The 26,065-nt window shown below is 44.3% G+C and overlaps 1 protein-coding gene across 2 annotated transcripts in view; it reads right to left on the bottom strand.

Moving 5' to 3' along the window:
- Nucleotides 1–7,975: 7,975 nt before the first annotated feature.
- The window catches only part of LOC127047193 (C-X-C motif chemokine 13-like), a 30,098-nt gene continuing 12,008 nt past the window's right edge, over nt 7,976–26,065 (bottom strand). The window contains exons 2-5 of one of the 2 annotated variants that reach the window (XM_050945237.1): nt 20,149–20,324; nt 17,148–17,283; nt 12,321–12,404; nt 7,976–11,180 (exon numbers count right to left, since the gene is read on the bottom strand). In XM_050945237.1, the coding sequence (XP_050801194.1) occupies nt 11,147–11,180; nt 12,321–12,404; nt 17,148–17,283; nt 20,149–20,266 (372 nt within the window). In that variant the 5' untranslated portion in view covers nt 20,267–20,324 and the 3' untranslated portion in view covers nt 7,976–11,146. The remainder of the gene's footprint in view (nt 11,181–12,320; nt 12,405–17,147; nt 17,284–20,148; nt 20,325–26,065) is intronic. The other variant, XM_050945236.1, reaches the window with a different exon arrangement.

The raw sequence follows: 26,065 nt of genomic DNA, 5'->3' as shown, positions 1-26,065 counted from the left end.
GCAATGCAAAAGAAAAACAATCATTGCATTCTTTTACTTATTTTAAAGTGCTAAACCTACAACAAAGTGATGACCCTAAAAGGTTTGTTTCTGCCTTGAAACCAGCCCAGACACAGATTCTGGCTGATGTATCTCTACCAATGGCCCATTAGACCATTCCTTTCTGCTTTTAGAAAGAGTGGCTGGCAGGATATGGTCAAATCGTACATCAATACATTTAATACATGCTACATTATTATTCTTTATCCTTTTATTCTAAATTATACAAAATACAAACATAAAATCCTACTACCACACTTGGAGTAGTCAGATTGTTCTGCCTCGTATCCCTCTTTGGCATTTTTCCAGAACTGAATACAGCAAATCCTGCACTCTCCCTAGGGAAGGAAAGTTTTGCTGGCCTTAAGGGATGGGGAGCAAGAAAAGATTTAATTGGGAAGTCCCCTGTGATGTGGTGTCAACAGATGGAATACATCATGATGACCCCATTAGACAAAGCTATGGTGAAAACGTCTCTCTCAGACTGAGAGGAATGCCCCTGTGATGGGGGAAGTAAAACAAAAGCAAGCATGTATTGGCAAAAGTCTTGGTCATTATAGGTCTCAGTAATATGGCTCCCCTCTTTATGAAACACACTCAAAAATATTGAAATGTTTGTGCAGCCCTGAAACCAATACAATCAGCTTTGTGGCTTCATTCTGTGTATCAGAGGGAGGGAGACGTCCTCCCTCTTGACCAAATGGAACTGCGGTTTCTGCTCAAACCTCATTTCCAAAGGCGTTTGTTAACTGGGGTATTTTTATTTGCAGTGAGGGCCACAGATCTGCAACATGAGGTCTCTCTCTATGCAGCCGTGGAGGCAGACCAGACTTGTCAATCAGTAGAGAAGTGGCTCCACCTCTGAGAAACCTGTGAATTTTTTCATCTGCCTCCTCTGATGCATGTTGCAGCCGAGCTCCTCCCTGCTGCGGAGCAAAGTTTGGTTTTTTTGGTGTTTTTTTTAAAATAACTTTAAAACAATTGAAGTCTCCAAAGTCCTGGGTTCTGCCGCTGTTGGCAGAAGGAATTCCCTATTTCCCATGGTCAGTCGAACTCTCCGTGTGCCCTACTCACCCACACAGATTACAGCGTGGTGATGAAGGGTACAACAAGAGGGAAAGCCTGACGTGTCTTCTGCACCTGCCCTGCTGATTGAGTGCCTGCATGGAGATCGTACTCTGTGCCTATTCTGTGGAGACCCAGGGCCTTCTCAAGTGCTCAGATTGGGCCGGGGTTTCCCGCAACCTCCCTCACCAACGCAGGAAAGCTCCCAGGAAACACTGGCCGCACTTCAGCAGCAAAATCTCTCAGGCCTGGCGCAGATGATGGCTCCCTCCCCTTCCTACCCCCATGCAGGGAGAGTGTAAGTTGAAGGACAACATCACAGGCCCAGAGAAGTTTCCTGCCTCAGTCACCGTTACTGACCATGAAGCAGCTGCCCAGCTCCTCTAGGACAGGTATTGCGGTGTCAGGGAGCTACAGAGCAAGGACAGCTTGGTAAGGGGCCCCTGGACTAACCCTGCTCTCTCTTCCACAGTATTCCTCCCTACTAGCAATGTCAGCCCAGCACAGCAAGTGGGCCAAGAACTCCTTTTTAAACCTCCAGGGTTGGAGTCTGGTGCCCCCAGGTGGGGTCAGCCTAGTCCAGACCACATCCAAAATCCCCCTTGAACAAAGCATGCCTCTCTGAGAAGCTCCCTTCTGGACTCAGTCCATTGCAAAGCTCCAGTATGAGCTGCTACTTTCTCAGGGCAAGAAAGCTGCTTATAAATGGTAACCTTCTCTCCTCTGGTGGACTCTGTTTGAAATTTCCCTCGGAGGAGGAGAAGGATCAAGGGCATCTTAGGAAAAAGGCCTTTCTCAAGGTACATCTACAGAGCCGGCAGCAGCAAGCCTCCCAGCCCGGACTGACAGACTGAGGCTAGCAGGGCTCACGCTAGTGCTCTGAAAATAGCTGTATAGGCTGTGCTTTGAAGTTGTAGCTCAGGCTGGAGCTGGGGCCCTGAAGTGTCTGGGCTCTCTGCACAGCTGTTTGTAGACCACTGGTGTGGTGAGCCCTGCTAGTCTGAGTCTGCAGAGGAGAGGCTTGCTGCCATGAGCTGGGCAGATGTACCAGACGTTCAAACCCCTCTCTAGTTGCCTCAGCAAAAAAATACAAACAGGTTCTGGACCTGTCCCCTTCCTTCCTATCATACTGCTCTGAAATGGATGAAAAGAGAAGAGCAAGGCCCTGGTTGACGAAGAGCAGAACATAAGGGTGAAGGAAAAGAGCCCCCCGATCCCCTTCATCTTAAGAAATGCAAAGTGTTTCCCACCAGCAGCATAAATCCCAAGTCTCCTCTTTGAGGAGAGTCAGCTTTCAGATTCTGACGCGGGTCAGAAGGAGGAGGAGGAAGATGACTTTCAGTGAGACTTTTGGTAAAAAGTCATGTTTGAAAGCTTTACTCATAATAAATGTCTAGGATTAAGAGTCCATTGTGTATAGGAAAATGTATCTGACTTGCATGAAAGCTTTCTAAATCACTTCTAAAAATGGATCCTGGACTTGAAAATTTTAACCTAAGTGAGGTAGGAACTCAGATGCCACACTACGTCCTAGGTGAGATTGCTTTTCTGATACTTAGTATGTATGTAGAACCAGTGAGCTCCATGCCTTTATATTAAGTGAATGTGGGCATGGCGGTATTTGGTCAGTAGATATTTCTCTCTGTTCTTCCCCCGTATGTATCCAGATAAAACTTTACTGAGAAAGTTACGGCTAACACTTTTTGATATGATTTAGAAAAGCCCTGTAGAAAGTTGTTCTCGAAAGAACTATCTCAACAGACCTGCATTTCTCATGATTGTTTATCAGTAGGATTGAAATGGTAAGGGCCTTTTGGGGCTCATTCAATCTCTCACTGCCTCTTATTTGGAATTTTAAACCACAGCACATGAAACAGCAGTGTGAAGGGTGCTTTATCCGATTGTCCCAATGCAGACAGCACTGAAAGGAGCTTTGTTAGTCCTCAAGCTAGTGCTGCCTTCCCTCTTTGTTCAGTTGCTCCTGGGATCCCAATGTGTAGTGTCTCCTAGATAAAGGCAAAGCAAATTTTCTTGTACGTGGGCTTTGTTTTCATTTCATGTGCTCCAATATCCCAATAGGTATGGGTGATATCCTGGCCCTGTTGATTGTTCACTGGTTGCATCTTAATTAGAGCACAACTTGTGTCTTAGAACAAACTCGGTAAATCGAATAAGAAAAATTCCGGGGAGTATTAGCACCTCCCAGCTGTAAAAGGGGGAATAATACTTGCTGTACCTGCATCTGATGGGTGTGAGGATTAATTGTTTCAACATGCCATGGGCCACAAATTCTTTGTGAAGAGTGAGAACATAAAACTAGATTAAACTTAGGTTGGTGAGAGTACAAATACATTGAATTTCCTTGTATCATCTTTTGCGTCAGGCTTGGGAGTTATGAAGTGTTGTTATACGAGTTATAAAGTGCTCCTTAGCTGATGCTTATAATCGTACTTAGAATTGGTTAGCACATTTTGGGCAGAAGGGAGAAACATCCAGAAAGTGCACAGATAACAGGTGCTTCCTGCAGTAGGCTAAATACCCAGCATATCAGAGAGGGGAATGACTGATCCTCACAGTTTACGTCTGCTAGCTAGCTCTGCGAAGGATGCTATTGAAAGTTAAAGGAATTCCAGAGCTAGCCTGCAGCAAGGTTAATAGACCGACTATGGAAGTTATGTGAGACAGCTGGTGCTTAGCTCTAAAGATGGAAGAGTTCACAGTTCATTGTGCAGCATAATCCCAGTTTATTTTAAAATACTTCCTTTGTGAAAATAGTTCTGGGACAATGGAAGCAGGCCCACTGACAGCAATTCCAGTCCCCAGGGCACAACTGTCAGTAGACCACTTAGAAAGGGACAACTGAGGTTTGATTTGTGCAGGGGAAGCCTCGCACTGCTGCTGGCCCGGCCTGGCATCGCCACACAGGCACAGTGTTGGGCCATGTGCGGCGGCTGGTGCACGCACACTTGACATTGGGGCGGTGCTGCACCTGCGCTGGCTGGTAGCCAGTGGGCTGCTGCTGGCTGCACTGCTGGGCACGCTCTGGCGGCACAGCCAGGTCTTCCACGTGCCCACCCAGCAGCCTTAGCCGCCGACCGCCAGTATCACCCCATGCACATGCCTAGGAGTCCTGCAGCCCATCCCAGTGCTTTAAAAGGGCCCGAGGCTCCTAGGCAATTGTTCCCTTAGCCCCCCGCAGTGGAAGTGTCAGTTGTGAATTATAAAGAACAAGGTACAGGGCATAGCCTCCAGCAGAGAACACCCTGCAAGCCAATAGATAATCAGTCCTGACTTCAAACACCTCCATGTGTGTCCTGACTTTCCATCTGACCACATCATCATCTTATCCTTTCCTTTGTCCAACCTCTTTCCCTTCCCCTCCCCGTGTTAGCTCCTGCTTTTTACTTACATGTGGGTAGGGAATCTGACTCTGTGTCTACCTGGCTTTGGACTTAATGTCTCTTTTAGAGGTTTTTCTATAGAGTGGCTTCCCCTCAATGTCTCGCTGCAGTTTTTCCAGGGCTGCCACAGGACAGAGGGATCCACCTGTTAAGGTCGCTGAAGCTGTGCTTTAAAATAGGAAATTGACAGGTGAGTGAAAAGTCATCCCAGAACCAAGATCGGCTTTGTCAACTCCTCTTTCCTCTTGTCACACAGATGAGCTAAAACCCCACCAGTCAGCATGCTAAAGGGAGAGATGTATAAAACGTTTATAGCTGCTGGTACTTTCCATCTAAGCCTTATAAGTATATGGTTTGTTTTTCATGGTAAATTCACTGATGCAAACGCTCGGCTGCAGCTAAGGAGCCAGGAGAGGATGAGCAAAGGTGACCTTAAACAATCCCCTGTTGCACTTCCCTGATCCAGGATGCTCCTCCGCGCAAGCTAGAGCAACTTCAAGGCTGTTCTAACTTGTGCCAGCTTCCAATAGTCCCAAGGAGTTGATATGCCCATAGGGGATCAATCCCTTTTTCCCCAGGTCAAGCTCCCTGCGCAAGCTGCAAGGAGGACGAGGGTGACATTGGGCACTGCTATACCACAACAGGATCCCCCTATGCTCGCATGAGGGCTGCTTTGCGCTGGTGGCGTGGCACACAGAGTCTGCACTGCAAAACCTGGACCATTGTGTCTAAACCAGGTAGGCTGTGAGAAATTGGCATGCTGGTGCTCCTGCCACTGCCTTTGGGATTGAGTGGGCCCATGAACAGGCACAGCGCTGCTCTCTGCTTGGAGTCTATTCTGTATTCAGCATCTTTTTTGAAATGGGGATACCAGAACTGCATGTGGTATTCAAGATGTGGGTGTAACATAGATTATTGTATGGTGGCATTATGATATTTACTGTCTTCTTATTTACCCCTTTCCTAATGGTTCCTGACATTCTGTTAGCATTTTTGACTGCTGCTGTACCCAGAGAAGATATTTTCAGAGAACTATCCATGATGACTCCAAGATGTTTAGGTGATAACAGCTAATTTAGATCCCATCATTTTCTGTGTGTAGTTGGGATTATGTTTTCCAATATGCATCACTTTGCATTTATCAACGTTGATTTTCATCTGCCATTTTGTTTTCCAGTCAGCCAGTTTAGTGAGCCTTGTAACTTTAAAGTTCAAACCTGACTGCAATCTTGAGCAATTTCGTTTCATCTTCAAACTTTGCCAGTTCACTGTTTACCCCTTTTTCCAGATCATTTATGAATATATTGAACAGCACTGGTCCCAGTACAGATCCCTGGGAATACTGTGGTTTGTCTCTCCATTCTGAAAACTGACCATTTATTCCTACCGTTTGTTTCCTGTCATTTGACCAGTTACTGATCCATGAGAGGACCTTCCCTGTTATCCATGACTGCTTAGTTTACTTAAGAGCGTTGGTGAAGACCCTTGTCAAAGGCTTTCTGAAAGCCCAGGTACACTAGATCCCCCTGGATCACCCTTCTCCAAATGCTTTTTGACCTTCCCTTGGAGCATTCTAATAGATTGATGAGGCATGATTTCCTTTTACAAAAGCTGTGTTGACTCTTCCTTAACATACTGTGTTCATCTATAGGTTTGATAATTCTGTTCTTTACTATAGTTTCAACCAATTTGCCAGCTACTGAAGTTATGCTCATCGGCCTGTAATTGTGGGGATCACCTCTGGAACACTTGTTAAAAACTGGAGTCACATTAGCTATCCTCCTGATAGAGGCTGATTTAAGCGATAGGTTACTGTGAAAGTAGAATGAATTATATTGTAAAAATAGAAAGGATTAAAGAAATGCTGGATGTACCTTTAAGTAGAAATAAGGAATGTTAAAATACAGGTGTCAGGAAAAGAAACATTAAGGCATGAACAATGAGTCCACATAAACTAATGGTGAAACATTAACCAGAGACTGGTAAAAGTTAGTAAGGAAATTAACTATGTATGTCTAGCCTCAGGTAAACTTGTCAGTTCTGCTCCCTTTTGTTATCTTGCCAAGTTTGCACCCTTTTTATCTATATAAAATAAGGTAATGTGGGCCTTGCATAGTGCTCACATTATCTGGGTGTTGTTAGCAGAGCGCTGTGCTAACAAACAGAGTGATCTAACAAATTGTGAGTCCTGAGTCTGACTTTGACATTACATACCCCAGTTAGTAGTTCTGCAATTTCACATTTCAGCTCCTTCAGAACTCTTGGGTGAATGCCATCTGTTTCTGGGGTCTTATTACTGTTAAATTTATCAATCTGTTCCAAAACCCTGCTACTGACACCTCAATCCAGGACAGTTCCTTTGATTTGTCACCTTAAAAAGAATGGCTCAGGTGTGGGAATGTCCCTTACATCTTCTGCAGTGAAGACCAATGAAAAGAATTATCACAACAGCCTTGTCTTCCTTGAGTGCACCTCAGTTGTCCCACTGGTTGTTTCGCAGACTTCCTGCTTCTGATGTACTTAAATTGTTTTTTTGGCTGTTGGTTTTTGAGTCTTTTGCTAGTTGTTTTTCAAGTTTTTTTTGTTTTTGTTTTTTGGCCTGCCTAGCTGTACTTTCCTGGTGGCAGGGCTACTGAGTGAGCTCTTGTAAAAAGCGGGGATCAGAGGGGAGTAACTAGAAAGTGGAGACTGTGCATTTCCTGCCACCTTAGACCAAAGGATGGGAAAGTCTAAGATACCAGCTACAAGGGACAACAGCTTGACCAGCCAAAGGCTTGGGATAGCAGCAAGTCCAGCTCTTGGTCAAGGTTTTCAAAAGTAATGGGTGATTTTAGGTGCTCAAATTGAGACATTGAAAGGCTCTGATTTTCTTCACAGAGCGCAACACTTCTTGAAAATCAGACCCTTTAAAAGCCTCTCAGGTTACATATCCAAAATATTTTTTTTAAATCTTGGCCAAGTTCTGTACTTATTTCCTTTAAAACCACAGAATAACCTGTGGTGTGGTCCTCTTTTTTTAAGGGGAGAAAAGAGAAATAATTAACAGAGAAGCCTAATGGTTGTTCTCAGTAAAGACTGAGTATTTAAAAGCAGGTAAGCACTTTTGAGTTATGAATGGGAAAAACATTTGAAAAGAGGACTTAATTAAATGTAGAGCTGCTTGATTAGACCTCAGAAAACTGTAGGCCTAGGTAAGGTTTATCTACTGCATACAGCTGTGCAGGTAATGGATAAAGGATTTAATACAAACTTTCTCTGAATGGGAGGAAGGAATAAGCATTTTGCAGGAACATGTACCCAGCTGTTTTCATAAAACAGGGAGCTTTTATTTATAAGTACATCTTATGGAGTAATAATTGCATTGGAATGAGGTGGTTGCCTTAGACCAGGGGTAGGCAACCAATGGCGGCACACGAGCTGATTTTTAGTGACTCACACTGCCCCGCTCCTGGCCACCGGTCTGAGGGGCTCTGCATTTTAATTTAATTTTGAATGAAGCTTCTTAAAGATTTTAAAAGCCTTATTTACTTAACAATAGTTTAGTTATATATTATAGACTTATAGAAAGAGATCGTCTAAAAACATTAAAATGTATTACTGGCCCACGAACCCTTAAATTAGAATGAATAAATGACGATTCGGCACAGCACTTCTGAAAGGTTGCCGACCCCTGGTTTAGACAGTTTTACCTAATGGAACTTCACCGGCATGTTTGAAGAAAACAAAATTTTCATTTGAAATCCGAGTGGAACCAATTCTCAAATCTGAAACCACCAAGTGCATAAATGATTTTATTGTATAATGTACAGTACAATTAAAGTGCACTCAGAACAGAAACGGCAACCCCAGGAAAAGAGAAGCCGGTCTCGTTTTGTATCTGGTAACAACAGAGCGGGAATCACACAGCAGTGTGTACCACCACAAATGACTTGTGTGAGGTGAAAGGCACTGATCCAGATCAGAGTCCTAAATATGTTTCTGCTTATCCAGATAGGTGGCTAAGATAGCATACTAGTGAATGGAACATAAATATTCACAGGAGTGAGAACCTGGATAGGCTGCTGAGACTGGGAGTTGGGACACCTGGTTCTGTTCTCTGTGCTGCCACTGACCAGCAGTGTGACTTCCTCTCTCTGTGCTTCTGTCTCGTAAACTGCTTGGGGCACACAGGGACTGTGTCTCATTATGTGTTTTGTACCACACTTAGCACAATGGGGATCTTGGTTGGGACCTGCTGTAAATCAGAGATCGAATAATGAGAGATCAAACTTGCAAGGGGGCAAAGCAGAGAGTTACTCCATGAAGAGTGTTACCTTTTAATAAAGCCTCTTGCTGCCATCTGGCATGTATGAGCAGGGGAGGGAGTAGCACTAGACCATATACTTATTCCTTAAGAACAGGGCCTCACAGATGTGATTCATGGAGTCCTCCCTGGCTGGGCACCAAAGGACATTCTCAGAACCAACTTGTGAAGGAAAAGGGGCCATTGGCCCATAAGAGTTTCTCTCATGAGGTGGTCCTCAAAATGAAAAGTGGGAGAATCCTTGGCCTAGGGTAATAGTCCTGCCCCACTAAACCCAGAGGTGAAACTAAAGTTCCTGACCACAGACAAGGATCAAAGATCAATCGGAGGAGGTGGCTCCTAGGTTTCTCTTTTCTATCCTGCTGTGTCCTGTACTTAGGTAACTAATTTACATGTAAGCCAGAAAAGACCATAAACATACATGAGGGATGTGGAAGAAGGGTTTGCTACACGTAAAAGTTTTACACAGTCAAATCATGTTGTCTGGAAAAATGGGCTCTGTAGTGGAAATGATAGTCTACCTTGAATTTTACCAATACTCAAGTGGGTCAGGGTGACAGCTTTAATAAGACTCTCAATACTCTATTGTTTGTGGTAGTGGCTTCAATACATTAGGCTCTTTCTAGACCTACAAGAAGACATGGCCCCTGTCCTACAGAGCATGCAATCTAAGAAGAGGCAGGTTGACAGAGATTAGGGAAGGGTTTGGGTTTTTTTTCCTGTACAAATCTACAACATTCACCATAGACAGCATGGCAGAAATGAGTTAAGAGGGACTGAAAAGCAGAGAGGCTAGGGCCTGTTACGTGCACAATATTCTCTGTTACTCACACTCCAGGGCACCCTCCCTTACCCCATTCCTAGGGCTCAGGCATAACCATGTCAATTTAAGTACCCACCCTCATCCAATTCCTTGGGCTCAGGGTGTAATTTTCTGTGGGTTTTCAGGACTTTTTACCAGTGAAAGTGCCTTACATGGTAATATCCTTATCCTCTATTTATGAACAAGCACCAAAACCAGACTGCACACACTACACGTACAGTGCTCGCCAGTTAGGATCAGGTCCAGTTTCTGCACGGTGTCATTGGCAGAGTGTTGAGGTTTGGCAGCTCTCTTCTTGGCACTGGGTCCTGGAGTTTGTTCCCAAAGAACTTTCTTTTGGACCCAGTTTATAGAGTGAAACTTGAGCCCTGCTGAGCTAGACCTTAACCAATTATTTAACTAAAGTTTTACTAACCAATCCTACCGAAATTCTCTAACCAATCAGACCCCACCACCTTACTTAATTTACACCTTGCAAAACTAATGCTGTGACAGACAAACAATTAAAGAACCGGCCAGAGATCAGACAGACAAACAGTAGGGAAGCGGGGACCATAATGACAAAACAATAAAGAAATAAGGACTTCACAACCACCGCTATTGATACGGCTGTCAAACTATGTTTTCTTTAACCATCTTAAGATCTGTTTCTTTATCTGATGATAGTGGGTGCCATTAGGACAGAGTCTCCTCCTTAACAGCCCAATATTACATTGTTTTAATGGAATAGATGGAATGCGCAGATGCGACTTCCTGCTTCTCAGCGAATGGCTGCTGTTCTTTTAACCTGACTGCAGACGAAGGCCTTATGCCTTGCACTATGGCTACAGACAAAGGTCTTATCCTTACAGCCTTGCACTATGGCTACAGACAAAGGTCTTATCCTTACAGCCTTGCAGATGGACTTTCAGAGGTCATACCGTGCCTAGGGGGCCACATGGAAGACGACACGGAGGCAGTTGTTCAAGACATTTGGTGGAAGCACTGGTGGAGTTGAGGGTGGGGGGGACAGAGTTACAGAGCGCTTGAAAGGAGGTGCCAAGTACCAGAGTGAGAGCTAGCAGAAGGGGAGCGATACACTTTTACTGACAGCTGAAGAAGATGAGTTTTACCCTGTGATATAGGGTAGAGTAGTACACTTACTAATTATTTCATAGTTAACTTATGCAGGAATAGCGAGGGCCCACTTGAATCCTCTCCACAACATATTTGGAGCTAAGCTCGTCACAGTATTTGTCTCAACAGAAATATTAAGCAGTCACAAGGCAGAGTTCATGCTTACTGTTCCAATCAAAATAGGCACAAATCCATACTCTTTCCCCTGAGGTTGATGAGGGCAACCACAAGTAACCATAGATTTTCAAACTGCAGCCCTTAAACATGCTTAGTAAAGTAAAAAATAGTATAACAAAGAAGTAATAGTAGCTGGGAAATCGGTGAATCGTTGCTTTCCAGGAAAGGAATTTCAGTCCATTAGTAAGCCTGCATCTGGTCGGTTTCCTTTGCTGGGAAAAATCAGTCAAAGAATTGCACTGCACTGATGCTGTTACTGTATTGAGAGAGAAAAAAGTTGTTGTTTTTTTTTTTAAATAAGGTAGTAAATATTTGTAGTTACTTAAAATTAACCAAACCAGGAGTCAGTTACTGCAAACTACAAATGGCAATTTATAGTGTCTGAACTGGAGGATGTTCGTGCTCTGTTCCCATCACTGTGGTGCTTGTGATGTTTGAACGCTAGTTGTGATACGGGGAATTTAAATCAATTATCCAGGCGACTGTTTCTGAAGCATAGACGTTAGGGAAAGAAACGTCTTGCACCATCATTTCCAAGCTTTTCTGTTGGTCGATGCCTAGCATTTGCATAATGATATTTCTCATCCACCCGCCCCACCCTCAAAGTGCTTTACACACAGTAAATCCCCCACTGAAATACTTCTCCCTCAAGTGTAGAATGTAGCAGCTGTTTAATGGTTCACAATAGCGTTAGGGGCTGGTCTCTGTAGGGGGAGAGAATTTGAAGTGGCAGAATATAACATATTGCTAGATTCTTCTGACTGTCGAGTGGCAGCAAAAGAGACTTGCATATGATTAGACTCCTCTCTGTCATCTTTAGACCCCTGGCTGTTTTTCAGTTTGAACTGGTGAGCCAGAAAAACAAACTATTTTGCTGTGTATTCTTGCATCTCTTTCTCAAGGTGCCCCAGAAGTGAAAGTAAGCCAGTACGGTCCAGTATGCCGTGCTGGACTGGACCAGCTTCTCTGGCAGTGATTTAAAGGGCCCAGGGCTCCAGCGGCTGTGGGGAGCCCCAGGCCCTTTAAAGTGCTGCTCAAGCCCTGCCGTCACTACCCCAGCCCTAGCCCGAGCCCTGCCACCCTGGGGTGATTTAAAGGGCCCAGTGCTCCCCGTAGTGGTGATTTAAAGGGCCCGGAGCTCTGCAGTGACTGGTGCCCTGGGTCCTTTAATTCACCCTGGGGCTCCCAGTCACTTCATCACCTGGTAGCTCCGGGGTGATTTAAGGACTACAGCCACAGCCAGAGCCCCATGGCCTTTAAATCTTGAAAGGCCCCGCCTCTTCCGGTTGAGGCCACGCCTCCCTCAGGACTCCAGCGTACAGGCAAGTCCTTTAAGTTACTTTCATCCCTGAGGTGCCCACCGACAGGTGGCAATTAGCTAATGCATATACAGTACCTCTGCGTCAGCTTACGAAGCAATAGCTGGATCCACGGGGCATTGGGATGCACGCAGACTTTCTGTGTATTCTTCAGAGTAAGTCTGAAACATAATGGGGTCATTTTAGCTTCTCATAATATCAACCCTTGGGAAATCTTCCAGGAGGTCACCTAGCAAGAAGAGCCGAGGCAGATTGCAGTTCTGTGGGGCCATGGGCCAGATCAAGTGGGGGCCCCCCCACCCTTTTAGCCTGCAGCCCTCTCATTCCCCACCCTGCTTGGCACTCCTGCTGGGGAGCAGGGTCAGGGCATGGGGGCTTCCCCTACTCCCCGGCACAGAAGCGCCAGCGGAGCAGGTCAGAGTGCGGGGGCACGAATTTTTCCAGGATCACCCAATTGGTTGGGGACCCTGGGCACAGGTGCCATTAGCCCAATGGCTAATCCACCACTGCAGAAGAGTGATCCTGCAGTGTTTAAGTGGGAGCTGGGCTTGGGTGTGTGGAACTGGCAATTTCAGCAATCAGTGTAGTGCACCGGTGCTGACCCCTAAGGGCATATCTTCACTCAGAGTTAACTTGGGTTCTTACGTGGGTTGTGCCCCCACCCTCCTGCTGTCCACACACAAAGCTCTGACCCAGGTTTGGTGGTGGTGCTCTAAACCCGGGCTAGCTGGCCTGGCTGCGGGTGTGGGTTAAATCTCAGGTGTTGCTTTCACTCAGGCTGTTAACACACCCACTTTACAGCCAAGGTGCAGGCTAAACCTCTCAAGTGCTGATAGTCCTTAATGCCTTCTCACAATTATCCCTGGGTGCTCAGAAGGACAGACAAGTTCTCCCACAGTTCATTGGAAAAGATTCCTAGAGCAGCTCAAACAACATCGTTCTTACTGCAGCACAAGAACCATGGTCTGGGTGACACATGGGGGAGCACAGGACCAATGAGGACAGTACATTTTGGTGTGACTTTGCACTGTGGTTGCTTACACCTGGGCATGGCTGACCCGGTTGCTATTCACCCCAGTTCACTCTGCAGTGAAGATATAGCCTAAGGGCATGGCTACACTTGCAGCTGTACAGTGCTATGAGTTCAACCCGCCTTCGTACAGCTGAGTAGGGAAAGCGCTGCAGTCTGTCCCCACTGACAGCTACCAGTGCACTGGCATGGCCACATTAGCAGCTCTTGCAGTGGCCACAGAGAGCAGTGCATTGTGGTAGCTATCCCAGCATGCAAGTGGCTGCAATGTGCTTTTCAAATGAGGGAGTGGGCAGTGGGGTAGCCAGGTGGAGCAATACAAAAATAAAAGGCGCCACCTGCTCCGGCACTTTTACTCACCTGGCGGCCCTCCGGGGGGGAAGCTCTTTGGGGGCGGGCTCCTCACTTGCATTGAAGGTCCCGCCACCGAAATGCCACCAAAGCAAGCGAGCGAGTGAAGGGCCTGCTGCCAAAATGCTGCTGAAGACCCAGAGCACTGCCGGGTGAGTAAAATAAAAGTGCCACCGTGCTTTTTTTTTTTTATCACTCCCTGAGTGAGTACAAAGGCACCAAGAAATTGACAACGTGCCACTTGTGCTCAGTGTGGGAGTGGCTGCTGCCCCGCTTCCCCCTTAGCTATGCTACTGGCGGGCGGGGTGGAGTGTGACAGGGAGTGTGTTGTGTGTATGTGGGGGGAAAGAGAGTGGGTTTTGGGGTGCCGAGAGCAGTCAGCATGCTGCCTTGTAAGTTCAGATAGCAACACACTCCCCCCTCCCCCCCGCCTCTCTCACACAGCATTCCACCGTAATGGCTGTTTTGTCCCAGAGCAGATAAGCACCTGGCTGTCAAACAGAGTTATCAAAGGGCATATCAGCATTCCTGCAGGAATTCCAAAACAATGACAAAAGTGGCCACTTGACTTAAGGGGATTATGGGATGTTTCTGGAGGCTGATCAGAGCGCAGTAATGCAACACCTCGTTCACACTGGCGCCTGGGCGTTTCAGCCAAGGCGCACCAAGTGTTAATCTTCTCGCCGAGGTGGAGTACCAGGAGCGCTCTAGCCGTGGAGTCAGAGCGCTCTACATGCCTTGCCAGTGTGGACAGGGAGTGAGCTAGGGCTCCCGGGGCTGCTTTAATGCGCTCTAACTCGCAAGTGTAGCCAAGCCCTGAATGTAGACAAACACGTACAAGGGGCTTTCAGCTAAGCAGGCTTTACCTTATTTTAAGCAAGGTTAAATCCTGACTAACAACGTTGGTGCAAATCTCTGACTATCTTTGTTTACACTTAGGGTAGGTAGAGAGGAGTTTATGGCTGTGTTGTAACTCGAGTAACCATTGGCAAAGAACCAATTGAGCCAGCTCCTCTGTAAACGCTAGGTTAGATACTCTTCGCAAACGTTTGTTCCAGGACACACACAATTGTGATGTACCCCAGGCAGAGCCCTACAGTAAACCATAAAAATCTGTGCACTTGTAACACTGACCGACCCTGCTGTCGTCTGTGGGCAGGATTGAACCGGGGATCTCTGGAGCTTAGTGCACGAGCCTCTACAGCATGAGCTAAAAGCCAACTGGCTAGTAGCTAAGGCTGTAGAACAGACTCATTTTATCTCTCCATTGAAGTGGTCTCGGACCACTAAATGGGACAGAGCACCGCTCCCAGGTGGTGTGGGGGTGACAGCATCTAAATTAGCATTTACAAAGGTGCGAGCTAACTTGAATTAACTGGCAACTAATTAAGTTGAGCTCCACTGGGGCCACAAACACTTAGAGGTGAACACAGGTGCAGGTGCATGCTCAGACAGAGCTATTCCTGAGTGCAGATACGGCCTAAATTAAACTGACGAGCCATGTTTACATCAAGTGAACAGTGTCCACAGAGGGGTTTGCGCCAGGGCTTGTCTACACTGGAAATTTATACCACTGTCAGCTAAAATGTGAATTTAAAACTTTAAAAGTTTTACTGGTATAACTCCCCGTATGCCCGGTCTAATTGGAATAGAAGCAGCTTTTTCTGGTTTAGTTTGTCACTTTGGAAGGAGTTCAAACTGAATTGGAGAAAGCTACTCTTATTCTGGATTAAAAGTATCTGTGCAAGGAGTTATACCAGTATGGCTATAGAGGTTTAACTACTCAGATATAACTGGAAACATTTTGTGTGTAGGCAAGCCCTGAGACACCGATCTTGTCTAGACTAGGAAAAAGCGTCTGTGGGTTCCTTGTGTGGCTAGTGTGTTTTAATTAAGCGCTGTTAAAAAAAAAAAAAGAAAGTTAGTTGGTGATCTTCTGCTCTGGGCTCTCCTCTCTTTTTAAGGAGCTGCTCTCACTGTTGAAATGTTTTGAAATGGCACTTCTTTGAAACTTGGAAGCTAAAGCCTGCCCTTACACACTGAGGCCTTGTCTACGAAGTTGTGCAACTTTACTGGTATAGTCAGAGTTAAAGTACAACCTGCCCAGGTGAGTTATACTGGTGTAGAAGTCCTTTATACTGGTATAGCTATTCAAGTACAAGGAATGGGAATAGCCCATACTGGTCTGAGGCACCTTTATACTGATATGGCTGACGCATACTAGGGCTTGTACTGGTAAAACTATTTCAGTTAAAAAAAAAAAAAAAATCACACCCCTTAACTGAAATAGCTCTACCTGCTACAATTTTTGAGGGTGTACCAGGCCCATGCTGTCCCATTTTAACTAAATATGCAATTTAGGGTTACCTCACCCCTGAGCTACGGAGACGGGTCCTAGATCCCCTGAGCACAGGGCAGAGGTTGCTTATTTGACACGCCTGGCTGTTTTTTAAATGGATTTGACAGTTGCCAGGAAAATAAATAAATCTGCTGGGTTTTTTTTTCATTTACATGGGTCTAAAGATCTGCATAATCATCACAGTGCACTGAGATATCAAATGAGAAAAGTTTCTGTGGCCAGCTAAAGATTCTGCCGTGTTCCCACTTCCGCACTTTGAGATAACAGATCAAAACTGCTGAAACACAACAGCTGGTTGCCCACCAACACGCAAGTGCACAGAGCATGTGTGTGAGAGAGGATTTGAGTCACACAAGAGTGAGTATAGGTTTCGGGGGAGGGGAGAGTGGTTGTGGAATTGCCTTGTGGTTTGGGGTGGGGTGGATAGGTGCTGGGTTTTTTGCATTTCAAAGGTGGCAACCCTAGTGTGATTTTAAACTGATGCAAACCCCTCTGTGGATAAGGTGTTAACTTGATGTAAACATGGCTCTTGTCAGTTTAACTTACCACAGTCAATTTACAGGTAGGTCATACTGGTATAACCAGTTTTAAATCAATTATAAGTGTGTCTTGTAAATGTACACATGGACTTGCCCTGGGCTCAACTAAATCAGGCTCATACTATTTTAGTGAAACCAGTGCAACTTGTGTGTGCAGATGTAACCCAGTGCTCAGTGCGAGTTCATTATGGCCCCTAGCTACATAATCTGGCATTTTAACTCACGCTGTAGAGACTCCTGTGTTTAGCTCTGGAGCTGCCCAGTTCAGTATCTGGTATGTTGGCCAAGATGGCAGATGTCACAGAAACAAGACCTAATACATTTTAAAGTGCACCTTCCCTTACTTTACACTAGGCTAGTGAGGATTCAGAGGTCACCACCCCATTAAAGTGAATAGAGGCATGTCACATCCTGGCTAGGAGCAATTCTTGCCTCTTCTTGCATGGAGGTCTCGGTTCAGTGGAATCTGTTACAGTTAATCTACAAGAAGCCTGGCAGGATCTCAAGAGCTGAGGCAAGACATGTATAACCAACCCCTGGATAGAAAACTGATCACACAAACTACTCAGTGAATGAATGACAAAAGAAATAGAATAAATTGAGGGTCATTGGAGTTCCCACTTACATAATCTCCTTCCTTCTACACTGAATCCCCTGAGGAATCACCTCAATAAAACGAATCTTCGAAGCACTGATGACATCTGAGGTTTGCTTGCGGCATCTGCATCTCTGGTTGGTTAGAAGGCTTTCCATAGGTAGACCTGCAACAGGAAGCGTTGAACAAAACCATCTATTTGTCTCTGTTAGCCAAAAATTGCCAAGGCCCAAACCCATTCTAAGCTACTACGGAGAGCACATCAAAAATAACCTAGCCTCAAAACCAATAAATACTAATGAAAATAACCGTTGAATTTACATCACTGTCTTTCTGACTATCAGCCATAGCCATGTGAGGGAAAGTGGGATGGGAGTTAAGTGTATTTTGTTGTCCTCCTTCAAACACACTCTCTCTTTCATGATACCTACAACACTTGACAATGGTTAGACAGCTCTTATGCTATGAGCACCATTTATCATGTTCAGTAGTATCATTTCCTTATGCCGCAGGTTGGTTTGTTTGTATTTATCGGTTGTCTACAGTCTTAAACTTAGTCCCTGCCCTGAAGAGTTCATAATCTAGCTCTTTGCTTGTACAGTGCCTAGCACATTGGTGCCCTGACTTCTAGACTCTAACATAAGACAAGTAATTAATAATACATTTATTGTATGCCCATGGAATAATGCATTTATTCTATGCCCATTACAGGGCTGTGTTTAAGAAGCTTCATTTAAAATTAAATTAAAATGCAGAGCCACCCTGACCAGTGGCCAGGATCCAGGCAGTGAGTGCTAACGAAAATCAGCTCGTGTGCCGCCTTCGGCACATGTGCCATAGGTTGCCTACCCCTGCATTAGAGGTAACTAGTTTGGAAGAAGGTTAAAATTGGAGATAGACACTGAAATGTGGAGCCTAAAGGCATGTCTACGCTGCAGCTGGAGTGCGCCATTATGCAGTGTCGTGCTGTAGCATAGAAGCTTCCTGTGTCCACAGAAGGGGTTTTCTGTCAGCGTCATCTCTGTGAACGGCAGTAGAAAGGTCAACAGAAACATTTCCATTGCCCTAGTCCCTTCTCATTGGACATTAGATTGCCATAACTATGGCATTAAGGAGTGTGAGTTTTTCACACCCCCATGTGATGCAGCTAGGTTGATCTAAATTTTAAGTATAGACCAGACCTATTTAAGTGGAAATTAGTCTTCCAAGTGCTTAAGCTGCTTCTTTCCTGCTCTCTCCAAAATAAACAAGCTCTAACTTTTTCCTTCTGTTCTAATGAGTTGGATTTTTTTTTATAATGAAAATGTTTGCCTTTCGGTTCAGCCAAAAAATCATTAGTTTTGTTATAATAGACTTTTCCAAGACATAATAACTGTCCATGTAATATTACTTTAAATATTTAGCTTAGTTTCAGTAATAAGGGTTTTTATTTCAGAAGCTAAGGCCCATTTTTAACGAAGCAGGCAATTAGGAGATGAAACTCAATGGGAACCAATCTCTCAAACACTTAAGTCACTTTTGAATATAGGCACTTCTGAAAATTTACCCAGTGTTTTACACAGTCCATTAGTTCTACCATTATGTACAAAATAAGTGACTGGTACTTTAAAAAGTATAATACAAGAATAATTGTTACAGTAATAATTCATTTTGCAATGTTATTGCAGTGAAGTGACAGAGTGTAAAAGACAACTGCAAGAAAGGAGAAGGGGTGAGAGGAGTCAGCATTTGGGGATTTAAAGTATTATCGACAGTGCCAGTCCCACAAAGGTACACACACATGCTTAACTTAAAATACTGTTAGCAGTGCCATTGACTTCAATGAAGTTGTCTACTCGCAGTGCATAAAGACAGGCATGTGTACATTTCTGCAGGATCAGGGTCAATATTACTGATGCCTTGATATTTTCTTTGACTAATTAGGTACCCCTCCTTAGCATGCAGTAGGTTAATTTTTCCAGTATCATTACAGGCCCAATCCTGCTCGCATAGGACTCCATGGCAAAATTCCAATTGGCTTCAGTAGTAGCAGGTGTCAAGCCCTAACTCTTAGTTTAGAGTTCCAGGTAAGAAAACCAAACATCGAGGACCCCAGTTTCTGTGGTGATGCTATATGCTAGATGTTAAAACTGAATGCTTTGACATCTGTTTCACCAGTAAAATGATTTGAGTTGGCAGCTGACTCCCAGACTGCTGCATGTAATTCATAAATTGTCATATTAAGTTTCTTATTCAAAGTCACTAACAAAAAATGGTTCAGACAAATTTGATCAGAAATAGAATTGTGGAATTTTAAAGGGGCTGGGTGGAACATCATAATCTCATTTTGCCCAGTTAAGAGGGTAAAAAAGGTATGGCAGTATTGGTGAACCAAAATGAACCAATAATCTCTCCCTGCCTAGAGTTGTAGAGAGGGAAAATTACTGTAGGAGGCATGAGAGAGAAATAAAATTTACTCCCCATATGAGAAATCACAAGCCTTTTCCCCAGTTACATCGTTTATGTCAAAATATAGTTTCATTGTAACTAACATTTAAAACTGGTTAATTAAAAATACAGTATGCACTGTCTCATTTGCAGTGTTGCATTAATATTTTCAGAGATGTCTTATTTTGGATGTTATAAGGAGAAAAGCAAAATAAGGAGTACTGTACATGGGTTTGGGCTAGAAAGTACTATAAATAGTGTGTGTGTGTAGATAGTCCTATTTACTGGTTTGTATATTCCATTATAACACAATGTCATGTAAAAAGGGATACAAGTATAGGCTCCAGTCTTGCATACCCCCACACACCGAAATGGAGATGTCCATGGTGTGGCACTGTCTGGATCTGGCCATGGGTATGAGAATCTGCCTGAGCAGTTCAGCTTTCAGAATCAGGGCCTTACTAATCGATGGGATAGGAATCACACGCAAGCCAAAAGGAAAGTCATAACTTATAGGGCTTACTGACAGGTTCACGGTGAAGATTACATCCTTTTAAAAGCCAATTATTGCAAGACAGAAGTTCTAGTAGGAAAAGTTACTCACCAGTCAGGGGAGTGAGGTCAGTTACAATCAGGGATATTGCCAGGACTACAGCCAGCTTCTTCATCTTGGCCTCTGTTAGACTGAATGCAGCTTGAATGATTCTTCTTTTTATTTCCATCCAAAAAGGGGAACTTGCCGGAGATTAGCCTTCACAATGGAATTTTCTATTCAGAGTCCTGTAATATACGGAAACAATTTCTTCACATGTTTTTTTTTAGGTGTCTTGCCTAGACTTCTCTCATTCCTTCCTCTTAAGAGCCAAATGCAGGAAGTGTTAGGGGTTACAGTACCACAAGCGTATATGCAAATTTGCAATTGGGAACATAGCATGGCACCCCTTCTGCCTTGCTGGACCTAATACTCCCTCCTCTGGCACGGACAGGGCCTGGAGTAAATCAGCCCCACTCTGGAGCGTGTCTCTTTTCCCTCTTTGGGGCTTGTTTCTCAGAGCCTTCCTGGTAGACCTCGGGGCAGTCCTGAGGAGTGGTCCTCTGCCAAACAAAGGGAAACAAGTCTATTATGCACCGAATAATGGGAACAACTTTCCCTGCCCCTCTCACTGGGGCAGGTGTATGTTGCCCTGTCGCTGGCCCTGGGATGTCAGTCCTACCCCTAAACAAGCCCTGGGTTTGAGTGTCTTCCCTATGGGGAGGAGCACAGTCTCTCACACAGGAGAAGCAGATCTCCCTGCTGCCACCAGCCTCGCAGCAGTTTGTCCCCACCCCTCACCAGGAGAGAGGTTTTAATAGGTGTCAGGCAGCCCTTAGTTGGACTCGGGTGTCCCTAACTGACCTGAAGTAACCGCTTCCCGGCTTGTCAGAAAAAGGACCTTTAGCATTCTAGGGCTAACATATCTGTTTTCCCAGACCCTCCTGCAGCTGCCGGGCCTGACTTTGTCACAAGAATTAGGTGTATTTTTTAATGTGAAGGAACTATTATGGTGCAGTGAACCAGATAAGACAGAAGAGAATTAGGCCTTAGCCCTGGGACTGTTCACATGTAGAAAAGGTGTTAAGAGTAGTTGAACCACAGATTTTCTGTGTCTTATGTCTGGGTACATGGTGGCTGCGCAGATATATGATATGATAGAAGGTAACTCTGTGCAGTCCAGCTGAACTCTAATTCCCTTCCTCTGTGCCATCTGCTGGCCTCCTACAGATGCAGAAAAGTCGTGTACTGGGGAAGTTCTGTCTCGGTGCTTCCACCATTGTTCTCCATCGAAGCGGAACAAGAGGGGTCAACGCTGGAGCCCGTTGACAAGCTGTGGAGGAAGAAGGCATGAGACAAATTCACTAGCGGGTTACAGGGGAAACTGAGGAGGGACGGCCTGCAGCTTGCAACATAGCTACAGGTGCAAGAGCCAGCCACAGAGATTGGATCTGGAAAAAGAGGCTTTGCTGCTTAAAATTCTGATGGACAGATTCAGAAATAATCCTTCGACTATCCTTTGAGCAGGCAGCCCAAGCTGTAAAATGGGGATACAATTACTCAGCAGCAGTTACCAGGGCTTTGGCAATTGTTGTTAGGTGTGAAGTCTGTACATCTGTTGTTGTTCTTACTCACTTAGCATGTGTCTGTATGTCTTGGACTTCATCAGAGCTTAAATCTGAATAAATCTCAGAAAGCTGTGGCGTCCTTTGAACCATCCCTTTCTCTTTTTTGAAAATAGACTCCATTTTAATCAGCAAACCCTGAATAAGGGCAGATGATCAGCACCAAGCCAGGCCGTGGCTCAGCATGAAACCTGACTTATTGCGTAAACTCAAATTCAATACCTCACTTTATGCTCCAATATTTCTCTCTCATTATTTGCTTGTGTGGTTTCTCAGTGGAAACTATTACTTCTGAGGCAAGTGGTTTTTCTACTGACTATTGACCTGTTTTTGGAAGAAATGTCTAGCTAATGTGCTTATCTCAGACTGCCTCCAACAACTTCTCCGGTTGTGAAAGTCCCAGTTGTGTCTTACACGGCTGTTACATCTCCAGCTTTCCTCCATGAACATTTTTATGATTCAGTTCTGTGCTATCAGTGCAAAATTGATTGGCATATTGAAAATTAAGAGGCAGCTAAAAATGGAGAGTGGTTCATTGCATTAAATATAAACCATACAACCAGTGCAATAGCCCCTCTTTTATTGAATTTTATTATTTAATCTTATGTGAAGCTGCTTCAGATTTTCCAGGCAGTGCTGTTTGTATTAATTTTTATGGAAAAAATGGGCTAGAGTCAGGTGCTCTGTGAGCTGCCCACATGTGATCCTGGCTGCAGCACTGTCCAATTCTGATCCCTTTTGAGTTCAGTGGCAAAGCTTGTATTAAATTAAGTGGGAATAGAATTGGGGTCCTTGGTTGCTATGAGACTCTCCATGGTTAGATGATGTAGACAAATCCATAAGGACTAGAATGTGTGCAGCAAACTCATCTTCATTTTTGACCAAAGGCAGGATTTGAATCCAGGACCCCAGAGGTAAATGAATCTTAGTCCTAGGAGGAGAGAAAAAATATTGTCTAACAGTTAACACGCAGACCTATGGGAGTTAGGACCTAGATTTCCTCATCTCTAGTCACTTATACTGTAAATTAGGGACAATTTTTACTTACAGCTGGACTTAAGCTCCACTAGTTGACATTTTTAAGGTGCTTCATGCACTTGGAGTGGGAGAGGCAGCGTTATGACTCTATGGAAAGAATATGCTGGGGGTTGTTAGAAATGATCCTTTTCTTTTTCAGCAACAAGATGTCCCTTTTCTTTCCAGGCTAAATATTGTACTACAGAAAGTGACCTGTTTGTACTGCAACACAACAGGGGAGTTCCTCCTTCTGGATGCTAAACACATGCTTGCTTGCTTAATGATACACAGGAGAAGTAATGGGAATTTTTTAAATTCTATAATACAATGACCTATTCACAAATTCCTTTTACTTTCCCATCTTTTTAAAGGTTGCACTAAAGAGCAGATGAAGGGGAAAAGTGGCACAATTATGGAAATGACCAATGTCTAGTTTAAGTATATAAAATAAAATCAATGGGGAAAATAATTTAAACAGGAAGAGAAAACAGTAAGAATGTAAGAACATAAGAATGGTCATACTGGGTCAGAGCAAAGGTCCATCTAGCCAGTATCCTGTCTTCCAACAGTGGCCAATGCCAGGTGCCCCAGAGGGAATGAACAGAACAGGTAATCATCAAGTGATCCATCCCCTGTTGCCCATTCTCAGCGTCTGGCAAACAGAGGCTAGAGACACCATCCCTGCCCATCCTGGCTAATAGCCATTGATGGACCTATCCTCCATGAATGTATCTAGTTCTTTTTTGAACTCTGTCTGCTTACTTGTTCTGTCTACTTAATGTTTTAGCACCAGATTTTCAAAGTGAAGCTGACCCAACGTTTGCTAATACATGGTTAAAGCATGAGTGCCAATTTTGATCAACGTATTTACACAGCTGGTTATATACTCAATTTGGCCAAATAAACATTACTTATAAGTCCTCCATTCCTAATTGATGCATACAATTGCATATGCTTTGCTTTGAAAGTCTGTCCCTTAAGGATTTAAATGGCTCCAATCTATGTTACTGTCATTATTTATGTTCCCAGCTGCTCTTTATAATCAGAATCTGAAGGTCTTTGACTTATTACTAGTTATAGTCTTGTGCCTATGAGAAATAGAGATTTTAAAATCATATGAAAAGACCTAGCGGGTACAATTTGAGGGGGGCTAGTTTACCTTCTCATTTAAGGTGAGGCTGAAGGAATTGGAACAACAAGTATTGTAAATGGTTTCAGAGGGGCAGCCGTGCTAGTCTGTATCCGCAAAAAGAATAAGGAGTCCTTGTGGCACCTTAGAGACTAACAAATTTATTTGAGCATAAGCTTTTGTGGGCTAGAACCCACTTCATCAGATGCATGCAGTGGAGAATACAGTAGGAAGATATATATACACAGAGGACGTGAAAAAATGGGTGTTGCCATACTAACTATAACGAGAGTAATCAGTTGAGGTGGGTTATAATCAGCAGGAGAAAAAAAAAACTTTTGTAGTGATAATCAGGATGGCCCATTTCCAACCGCTGACAAGAATGTGTGAGTAACAGTGGGGGGGGGGGGGCGGGAAATTAGCATGGGGAAATAGATTTTAGTTTGTGTAATGACCCATCCATTCCCAGTCTAATCACATCAGCCACACGATCAGAGGCTCGTTCACCTGCACATCTACCACTGTGATATACACTATCATGTGCCAGCAATGCCCCTCTGCCATGTACATTGGCCAAACCAGACAGTCTCTACACAAAAGAATAAATGGACAAAAATCAGACGCCAAGAATTATAACATTAAAAAAACAGAGCACTTCAACCTCCCTGGTCACTCGATTACAGACCTCAAAGTCACAATACTCCAACAAAAAAACTTCAGAAACAGACTCCAAGGAGAAATGGCAGAACTGGAATTAATTTGCAAACTGGACGCCATTAAATTAGGCTTGAATAAAGACTGTGTAATGACCCATCCACTCCCAAAGTAAAAACTATTTGCCCCTGTTAATTCCCCCCTGCTGTTACTCACACCTTCTTGTCAACTGTTGGAAATAGGCCATCCTGATTATCACTACAAAAGCTTTTTTTCCCCCTCCTGCTGATAATAGCCCACCTTAACTGATTACTCTCCTTATAGTCAGTATGGCAACACCCATTTTTTCATGTCCTCGGTGTATATATATCTGCCTACTGTATTTTCCACTGCATGCATCCAATGAAGTGGGTTTTAACCCACAAAAGCTTATGCCCAAATAAATTTGTTAGTCTCTAAGGTGCCACAAGGATTCCTCATTCTTTCAGTATTGTAATTCCTGATCCCTGTATCGTGTTTAGTTATACCACACCTTGAAACACCACTTGTAAAGATACTATGGAACTGTTGTGGATACAGATCAATAACTAAAGAAGCTAATGGGAGCTCAGGGCTGTTTTACTTAAGTTTATTGCAGTGGGGGCTCAAGGCACGTGTCTTTGTTTGCTACTTAGTCCCCAAATAGCTGTCAAGTCTTAGCATTGTTGAGAAGGCTGCCTCGTGGAAGGATAACCATGACCTATGACAGGTGTAACCAATTTGTGTGAGTCCACACTTGCCCATTGCAGCCATACCAGTGTGAGCAACATTGTAAGCCCCATAGAGGTGCACCAGTTGTCAGTCATCTCTACTCCCTTCCTTTAAGGTTTTCTTGTGATCAGAAAAGCCAGGGGGGAATATGTGGCTCTCAGCCCTATGTGGATCTCACAGTTGTTACCAGCCTCTCTTCCAGGCAAAACAGCTGGGTTGGCAACTCCCTCGAGTTCACACAGAAGTTGAACTGCCAAGTCCTGTTAGCTGCTTCCCAGTGCTGCAGCCTTCTGAACTTCACATGACTGGGCAAAGGGGTGCCACTGTGCATGGACTGGCTCTGTGCAGCCGTCCTACGTGTTTTACGCCAACAGCAATCAGAATTTGGCTCCAGTGGCTCTACCTTGGAACACATCTGCCTTTGACAGTGGAATAGGTTGCGAATCAGGGTGAGCAGAAGGGAGCAATTGGCTGGGTGCTGAAATCAGAACTAGTTTTGTTTTTTTAAAGGCACCATTGCTTTAAAAATATGGTTTAAAAAGGGGTGTTGGTTGGGAAGGGGGGGAAGCAAAATGTTTGGAAGAGACCCTAAGGTTTATGATCATGTTTCTGTTACAAGGAAAAGCGCTAATTTAAAAAAATTAAGTACTTCCATTCATCCTACGCTAATGCTGGAAAAATTCCCTCAGTTTTCCCAAAATAGCCTAAGGCAAGAGAACTTCTGTCTGCACTGGTGCTAATCACCCAGGCGAAAACATGACCTGGTTATATGTCTCGTCAACCTTGGACTATGCAAAGCTGTTGTGGGAGTGCT

Source organism: Gopherus flavomarginatus, chromosome 3 (genome assembly GCF_025201925.1).
Source record: "Gopherus flavomarginatus isolate rGopFla2 chromosome 3, rGopFla2.mat.asm, whole genome shotgun sequence".
Lineage (NCBI taxonomy): Eukaryota > Metazoa > Chordata > Testudines > Testudinidae > Gopherus > Gopherus flavomarginatus.
The sequence above is the reverse complement of the archived record's forward strand: the minus strand, read 5'-3'. Positions and strand labels throughout refer to the sequence as shown.